At 35.9% G+C, this 9653-nt stretch overlaps 1 protein-coding gene across 6 annotated transcripts in view; it reads right to left on the bottom strand.

The window, feature by feature from the left end:
* Nucleotides 1-4505: 4505 nt before the first annotated feature.
* Nucleotides 4506-9653, bottom strand: part of U2SURP (U2 snRNP associated SURP domain containing) — a 47705-nt gene continuing 42557 nt past the window's right edge. For all 6 annotated transcript variants that reach the window (XM_069792254.1, XM_069792250.1, XM_069792253.1 and 3 more), the window contains 3 exons: nucleotides 7313-7431; nucleotides 6308-6484; nucleotides 4506-5021 (listed from right to left, as the gene is read on the bottom strand). In XM_069792254.1, coding sequence (XP_069648355.1) covers nucleotides 4883-5021; nucleotides 6308-6484; nucleotides 7313-7431 — 435 coding nt within the window. In that variant the 3' untranslated portion in view covers nucleotides 4506-4882. The remainder of the gene's footprint in view (nucleotides 5022-6307; nucleotides 6485-7312; nucleotides 7432-9653) is intronic.

Here is a 9653-nt window from a genome sequence, read left to right as displayed (position 1 = left end):
AACAGCCTTATTCAGAAAAGTAAACTCTGAGATTATTTTCAGGGTTTGACTGCTAATATCAGAATTTTAATCTGATAAATCTCATGATACTGAACAGCTGATTTTAAAAGAACTGTAAAATTCTCATCTAGATTATTCCACTGCTGCTGTCTTCAGCTGTAGAGAATTCAATATTCTTGTTGGACATTCATAACCGCCCCAAAATCTAGGTTTTTCAACAAAGAAAATGCACAGAAAGTAGACCAATCTGTAGTAAAGAGGCAGCAATTCAAATATCCTTCAAAAGCACCTTTACCTTAATGCAGCCAAACGTATGTGGCCTCATGTAAGTATTCAGTGTAGACCCACAACAGTTGGGAAACATCTCACCCCGAATTCCTCAAGCGCCTGTATGAAAGTACAGCAAGCCAGCAATCTAAAACTAGATAACAAAGTTCAGACCTTAATCCATCTGCAGAAACACAATGCTTCTAATTTTTATTTATTAAAAAGCATTAATTCCACCAAAGGACTCTACTTGTTTGTGGCGGAAAAACCTACAAGCAAGTTGCCTAAACTGATCAAAGATGCTCAGAACAGATTTGCCATTTTTGGCCCATCTTGCTTTTCTTGTCACAAGATTCTTGTTTTAAAGTCATGTTACATGAACTCCTTCAAGATACCATCCTCTTACAGGCATAGTTTAGAGACAGCACTATTTTCTTTTCGACATGCCAAGAGCATGCCTCAAACACTGGCTGATCCCCAAGAACCCCCTAAACATAAAACTGGATTTCCCCTTGTAGTGCTCCATAACTTAGATCTCAGGCAGTACTCCGGCGAGAGTGGAGGTCTGACACAATTTTTACACAGTTTCAACTACAAAATCTGCCTCGGGAATTTATTAAACAAAACCAGTACAAATTCAAAAGCTATCCCAATGGTGGGGATAATCATTAAGTTCATAACTGAAAAAGCATAGCAGTAGTTTTACATGCAGAAAAACACAATGAATACAGTAATCCAGCAACTTCAAAGGGTTCACATGTGCTTAGGTAGAGCTGCTATATTAGTACAGAAGATGATTTGTAAATGCAGAAAGCAGGAGTACATTCAGTGTCACTGGGACAGATGAACTCACATTAACGATAGTTGCAATTCTAAATATATGCTTTGGAAAACAGAATTTGTTACCCTTGTTTGTAAGTGGTTTATTCTTACACTTCAAAACCTCCAAGGGGGAAGCGGGGGGAGAACACATGCATGGTGCCTAGTGCCCAAATAATAACCTGACACTGACTTTCAGAAACCAACTCTTCCTCAAATAGTATTACAAAAGGTATATGCAGCTGGTGTGCAGAGAAGTCAAAGGAAGTCACAGAGTTTAAAAAAGGCAGTTCAAATATAAACACTTCTGTAACACTGGTAAGGAAAGATATTAGTCGTCAAAGGAGACTCTATGCAACCAAGTAGCTTTTCTCCACCAAGACAGGCTCCACATGCTCACAGCATGAGAGTCTAAATCTTACAGAGACACTCACAGAGGTCAGCAGTGGTTCAGAAAAAACAGAGATGAACTTGCAACTCCATACGTAGAAGGCCTTCGCATAAATACCTGAATATCCTCTAGAGTGCTGGGTAGGCTTCACCAAAACCTATCAGCGTGAGCATCTCTAGTACATACCTCGGAATATACCATATACGTTCCATTTCTAATGTGATCCCACACCAAGACGGGCCTCACCAGCTGCTATTTCAGGCTGCGGGGGGTTACTCAGCCACACTAGAATTTGGCAGTAGCAAGCTACACTCAGCTTCTCTGCTTTGGATAAGCCTAAACACTAAAGCATGAATATTTACCTCTGATATCATCCATAAGGAAGGGCAGAAGAGGACAAAGAAGCCCCTTATCCACTCATGCCTCCTCCCTCTCCCAAAGCGCAGGGTCGGACGCTCACTGACTGCGGGGTGTTAGAGGATAATGGGCTCCCTCCTCCTGTGCAATCACAAAAAACATTTGGAAACACTGGACCACACTTCCTCAGGTCAGAGTTTTTTTCCCTGCAAAGATTCGTCTGAACGCTACTTCCTGAATCCGAGGATCAGTATTTAAATTACTCCTATATTCTACATCAACGAGATGATTTTTCACCATTTCACCTCAAAAAGCTGCAGAAACATAAGTCACGCAGTAATGGCACACTGCAACTATACCTTGTCACTGCTACATGACCTAAGGACGAATGAATTTCACAGGCAGCCTAATTTTCAGTCTTCAATATTAATTTGCATCTTCTACAAAACATTTGTTACCAAATGCTGGGTCATCTGTCTCCGTCGCGCCCCCCCCCCCCCCCCCTTTCTTTGCATAAAAGCCAAGCTATAAACAAAACTATTTATAAAAGAAGGGAAGAAAATGAAAAGAGTTAAGTAGGATCAAAAGATGTTCCTTTCAACAGGAGAAAACACAGGCATCCAGTTAAGGATACAGATTCTTAATTGCTCTTATAAGACTATCGGGTACAAAACAGCTTTTCTAAAGCCCAGGATACAAAGCAAAGAACAAGACATATGAGAACAGTATTTAGAGAACAAAGATACTGAAAAAAGGTATTGCATAATAAAGCTGTTACAAAATAAAGTCTAATGGGTGTGCTCCTTTAGCCCTCTAGCTACTTGGCTTGAGCCTTTTATAATCACTGATGCAAATTTTCTAAAAGCTGAAATCAAAATTAATTATTGAAAAGTATGGCTAACCTATAATGCTAAGTGATTTTCTACCTGAGGATTTTTAGCTATTAAATGAAATAAAGAATTGATTCTGCAGATAGAATATCCCTGTGGCAAACTATCTTTAGCCTCACTTCACTTAGAACATTGACATTTATCACTCCTCCATTTATAAACAGCTACAAAAGTAATAGTTCTAAAGAAGTTAATTGGATCTGAAGCTATCTTCTTCCTATTGTAAAGTTAGGATTCTCCCTGTCCCCGACTGATTCTAATACCTACTTTTAGCTCTAGAAAGCCTTATGTAATCTGTGCCAGGTGTGAATACAAAGCATTTAAGAAAATAATAACTTAGTTTCCAATAGTTTAGCTACCAAAATCTGTACATCTGAAATACCTTATGTTACAGGGAGAAAGAAAAATATAAAAAATAAACTCTGTATATTTCTAAAACAGATTCTTTATAATGTAATATAAACAAGATATAAGGTGTATTTTTTTCTCATTATCAATGCATCTATTCAATACTCATTCTAAGTCAGTCTTTACAGTACACATGCATTCTCCGTATTTTCAGTATTCCAGATCATCTCTCAGTTCTCATTAGCAAAGAGAATTCTCCACTTAATTCTCACATTTGCAACAATTTATATAATCTTTTAACAAAGTCTCCTATCAGGAAAAAAATGGAGATTTTTTTTTTTTTTTAATTAATTATGTGTGTTTTTCTAAAGACCTTTTAGATCCTGCTTCTGAAAGTGTTGCCTCTTAGGCTATATACATGTACAACATAGGATTTTCCCTGGCACATTTACAGAATTCTAACAACATAAAATCTGTAGATACACAAGTATAATAGCAGGCCATCATGCAACACTCTGTGCCTGTAGTTAAGTACAGCTTTTGCGTTTAGAAATAGTTCACAAGAGGCCAGATCCCTTTTAATTTTATGTTTTTATTACAATCTCCCCACACCTCCAAGTATAAACACTCCCTATTTCTCATCTCTCTCCCCCTCCCACCCACAGAAAGGCTGCATGATAAGAGACCAAGGTGAGGTGATTTAAAGCCACATCAATGCCTAACACACAGAACGGGTTTGGAGAAAGGAAAGCCTAACATTAAAAAAAGTTAAACAGCCTCTCAACTCCAAAATATTAATAAATAAAATATGTAATTAAAAATTTTAATTTTTTTGCCATTTTGAAGAATTTCCACAACAAAGGAATAAATTCAATAAAATAATGTAAAAGCTGTCCTTCTGGAGTAAAAATCGGTTTTAGAAAACACTAGTGTACTGTAGGTTGCAATTATTGTACCTATACTTAATGAAGAAGTCACAGAGCCTCAGGCCTGCTGTCCTCTTATTGTTCCCCATGCATGCCACAAATATGGCTTGTTATCAATACATCATATATATGTGATATAGATACACATATATATGGTGCATCTCTGCAGAGGCCCTTTTTTAAAAACAAATACTCTGCCATCACAAATATTCCCTGCAATTAAAATGGAGAAATACAAAGCAAAGATTTACTTGTAAAGCTTATCATGGTAGGTACCAGACTGTTCAACTGTTCTTACAGCAAAGTATCATGGTAGGAAAGAAAACCCATACACAGGATTCAAAAGGTGCTTTTATCTGGATAGTCAAACTAGCGAAAACAGGAACTGAGCTACCGCTATACTGAAAGATCTAAGCACCATAGTATGTCTGAAATACACAGTACTTCCAAACAAACTATGAATTCCTTTAGAGATCTGTATCACCAGTGGGCCAAGAAAACAACATCTTAATTTTCTGTTCAGATTTTATTTGAAATCTAATTCAAATTGTCAAAGCTACAAAAAGGGGGAACATTTGAGTTATTTCTGCTATGTCACAACATTCTAAAACAAAATATCACTACTGCCAGCAGATCAGTTACACACATTTCTGATGAAACTTCTAAACACAAAAATGTTTCTTTTGGGAAATAGTCACAATGAAGATATTTTGTACAATATAAAACAATGACAGGTCTACAGATGCTGATACTCATGAGTATACACGTGCATTCACAAAAAAAAAGTCAGGAATGCTTTTTTGTTTTTTAACAGACTGTTCAGGCACAAAAACAAAACCGCATTTCCAGTAAGTGTGACAGCATCATAAAAAATATTAACATTGTCAGTGTTTGCTTTTCTTTGACTTCTTGTGAGATCTGTGAGGAGAACGGGACTGAGACCTGGATTTTTTCCCTGACTTTTTAGGGGATCTGGATCGTGATCTTCTGGATCTTTTGGGTGTCCTGGAGCCAGATGGCGACCTGCAAAAAAAAAAAAAAAAAGTTTAGTGTCAAATACTGATCGATAACACCAACTTCTTCTGCAGTTATTTGGCATTGATTTATTGAGCTAAACAAGGTAGAAAATATTTTTCTCTAGTAAGAGGATGTAACAGAATGGTCTCTTGCTTTTGAGAAAAAGGCAATTTTCACATTATAAAGTTTTTAATGTATTTTGGGCTTAACTTCAGTGCTTAGAACCCACAAGAAAAATAACACCAACTCATGTCCTTCTTAAACTAACATAAGGAATTCACAACATTCCATGTATGCCTCAACCACCTTGGCTCTTGTATTAATAAGCAGCCTGTATCCATATAGAAGGGAACAGAAATGAAAAATAATGTTGAATTGTGCTATGCTGAAATACTTTTGATACCCATCAAACATGTTCAGCTTGTGATGCAACCCCACAGAAAAAGAATGAACACTCAAATTTACTGTCATCTAACCCACACCTAATACATTAATCTGATATAATCTAAATTGAATGACCATCATTATTAACTCTAAAAAAAAACAAAACCCCCCTCAAATACATTCCTGACTTACAGCACAAGAATCTGATTACTGTAAATACGTACTACGATTTTCTCAACAGCATCAAAGGAATTTTCCTCAGCATGTCTGAGGAACATTTTATCAGTAAGATATTCTATACCTCTAAAATAAGTGGAAGCTGAAGTTTCGAGTTTTGAGCTACAAAAGCATCAATACAATAATAAAATCTCACTCCAAGTTTAACAATAACTAGAGACAATATTTTTGTCAGTCTGGAGATTAGAAAATACCTACTTTGGAAACAAAAAGCCATAAGCAGTATCTAATCTAGATTTTTTTTTTTCATTAAAAAAACAAACCATGGGAGAAGAGCTTCATGTAAGCAAATCATCAGTGAAAGACTACATGCTCACCATAATTCTAAAAGTTCTATGGGCTACAGAAGATTTGTCCTTTGAAAATAAAAAGCTAATAAAGCAACAAGGTGCTTTAGTTTAAAAGCCATATTTCTCAAAATTATCAGTAAACAGGTAAACAAGAATACAGAAGTGAAGAGTCTTGAGCTGTCAAGGCAGGAGGCTGTACACATTTCAGACACCAAGTGTCTGAAGATATTAATCAGGAACATGCAGTATAGTCCATTATGAGAGAAAAAACTTGTGTATCAGATATGCTCTGCTAAAAAACACACAACAAAAAAACCCAGCAAAAACATACGTATGTACTTAACTTTCCTACAACCTGAAACAGAGAAGATGCCAGCTTACCTTTTGGCTTTTTTACTGACATCTCTGGGAGAATCTTTATGTGATGACCGAGAACGTGAACTCTCTTTGTGGGACCGTTCAGAGCGCTCTGAGCGTTCCGATTTTGGCGACGGAGATTTTGCTCGTCTACTGCCACTGCTGCGAGATGGGCTAGGTGAAGCACTGTGTCGTCTTTTCCTTTGTAAAGAAAGCAAATACAGTTATGCACTACACATGCAGAGACACACAGAGAAGTCAAAATGTATATTAAGAAAATGGATTCATTTCTCTAAATATTTTCTTTTGCCAGTGTAACGTTAGATCCTTTTAAGTAATTAAAGAGTAGTAGGCTTTTTATTACATTAAAAAAAAAAATCAAGTTCAACATGTACACCAAGTTTTCTCTGCTTGAAAAAAAAAAAAACAAATCAAGGCCTCTGACTCATCTTTGTTTATTGCAGTGTAAAAACATTGCCAGTTTCCTGAAAAGCAAGGCATTTTACCATATCTATGCTTAATACCATGAAGAGTTTGGCTATACAAGTATTAGAAGATCAGAGTGTACAATCAACTACCCTAAAACTAGTTGTTTTGAAGAATTTTCACTATGATATGAATAACATCTAAACCATCGCAAATAATTTGTGGTATGACTTCAGTACAGTTTTCTGACTAATACACTGCAGTCAATCTACTGCTAAGAGAGAGTTAAATATACCCTGTTTTCAGCTGGTTATTTTACAATGTTTCCTCAGGGCCTAATAGAGCCAAAAGGGGATACTATTCAAAAGGGTACGTCACCTGGGGCAGGATAAAAATGACAATTCCTTTAAAATTTTGAAGCATGTTTTAATATCCAAAGTGTGTTTTTTTTGTTGTTGGGTATTTTTTTTGTTTGGGTGGGTTTGTGTTTTTCTTTTAAAATAAGATGTGTGATACAACATAATTTCAAGTCTGCCATTGTATACAAAGATACTAACTGTGAGGTTTTTCCTCCCATCCACTTTACTCCAAGGAAAGCCGTACCTCTCTTTTCTTGTTGGTGTACATTCCTCCTTTTCCTTCTTATCTTTGGACCTGGATTCAGATTTTTCCTTGTCCTTTTTGTCTCTGTCCCGTTCTCTTTCCAACTCTTTTTCTTTTTCCTAAATTATTAGAAGCATTCATTATTTCAGATGAGGTGTGACTAATTACTAAGTAAAGACAATCAAGCTAATCACGAACAGCATGATAGCACTGAGCACTGAAGGAACACAGCGCATAATCTGAGATAGAACTAACCTGCTCTTCACATCTTTACTACTGCTTTTTACACAGCAGAAATATTTATTGTAACACAAAAACTGATAAAAGCATGAAAGATGCCACCCCATGTGAGAGTGAGTATCTAATTGGAAACAAACAGTCTTTGATTTTACAAACTTCAGGGAAAAATTACAGCTGTAACAGATTTTCTAAACTAAACTAAACATGAAAGAATAGCAGGAACCTCTTTCTACTTAAAACATATGCATTCATCTTCACTAATTCAGACTGAAAATGGAGATAATCTCATAACTACAAGACATCTAAAGACAAAACAAAAATACAAACAAGATTCTGCAATAACATCTACTCTGTCAAAAAAAACCCACAAATATGGTCCATTTCTATATACCAACAGAACCATTTTGAAAGAAAATATATACCCTGAGCACACCTCATTTGTCTGTCAAATAATTAGAAAATTAATTATACAAAAATAAACCTAAACCATCAGCAAGTCTGAACACAGAGATCAAAAGATGTGCTTCTTTCAGTACTGGTGTAAAAAAAAATTCCTTTCATGGCACCCCCCCCCCCCCCCCCCCGGCCCCAGATATTCCCTGCATACTTCATAAAGAAGACAAAGACAGGGTGATTTAGCTAAACGAGAGAAAGGGGGGGAGGGGAAAAAAAAAAAAAGGCAGGAGAGGAGATAACACAAGTGCAGGAAATACAAGGACAGCTATACTAATCTAGTCTCACATTTTCTTTGCATGGAAGACTTACCAGTAAAATTTTAAAGTGTCCCTTATCATTATACCTACTACTGCAAACTATTGTTAGATTCCACTAAAATCAATGGGCTCTTAAGTTATGCCTAGCTTATTTGATAGCATAACATTATTTCATCTTGATAAACAGGAATAAACAGTATTTTAAATAGCTGTAAATTCCTATTCTCTTAACAATATACAATACTAGGAAATTTACTCTTAGAAAGCTTATCCTATAGTAAATGAGACAAAAAACCATGACCAACCACCAAGTTCATGGGAAATGTAATCAGAACCAGTATTATATTATTATTATACAAACTAATTTTATTATGGCATTAAAGCAAAAGATAAAGTTATTCCCTTAACAATGGGGTTATTATTGTTTTAAAGAACACCTGTTATAATTATCATTAAATACTTAACTAAGTATTACCTTCATCATTGAAAGTGAGATAATTATTAAAAAACTAAACTCTTGCAAGCTAGTTGAACTAATTCAACACAAGGCATCTAACAAAGTTACCAGGATTACAACTTCTGGTTTTTTTAAGCTACTGTCTTACTAAACATTCTGTGCTTACTGTAATCACTTTTCTCCAATTACAGAAAAAAGAGGAAGTGGGAAGTTTTAGGATAAAACTACATTTAAAAGGAAAGTTACTTATAAAAATTGAAGTCTTAACTGCTAACATCAACCTCCAAATGTTTTAAGTCTCCCTCAGGGATCAGCTTTATTAATTTTTACAAGTCTCTTCAAGGTACTGTGCAAAATTACTTTAGTGAATTAGTCAGATACTGAGCACCAAATAATGCAAAGAACAACCGACAGACAAACACCTGGTGAAAACTGCCTATTTGTATTTAGCTTTCAAGAAACTGCATGGGTACCCAATTTCATCAGTCATCTATCAGGCTGTGAAACCAGATTAGAGAAGCAAATCCACCTACTCTCTCTCACTAAATGCATTGTCCAAACAGGTTACATGTTCTTTCGTTATGTTTCAAAGATTCCAGATCACATGACATCACATATATGATGTTAATTTTTAAAGCCGCTCTGATTTCATAGTCCAGAGAGAACTACTAAAAAAGGTAATGGTACAGAATTATTCACTTTTGGGTGACAGCATGAGCTGGAATTATCCAGGAAATCTTAGACACTGGAGAATCAGAAGCACATATGCTGCTTAATACTTTTCCTTTTCTTCCTTTGGAAGCCTTTAGCACAATGGATCAGTTACTAAAAGCAAAATGAAAAGCCTGATGAACATCTTCAGTTGACAGCTCTCCCTTTCCTTTCCCACACCTAACAGTTTGCTTTATGTAGTAGATCCAGAAGTGACCTC

The sequence above is a fragment of the Haliaeetus albicilla genome, chromosome 9, assembly GCF_947461875.1.
Source record: "Haliaeetus albicilla chromosome 9, bHalAlb1.1, whole genome shotgun sequence".
Taxonomy (NCBI): domain Eukaryota; kingdom Metazoa; phylum Chordata; class Aves; order Accipitriformes; family Accipitridae; genus Haliaeetus; species Haliaeetus albicilla.
The sequence above is the reverse complement of the archived record's forward strand: the minus strand, read 5'-3'. Positions and strand labels throughout refer to the sequence as shown.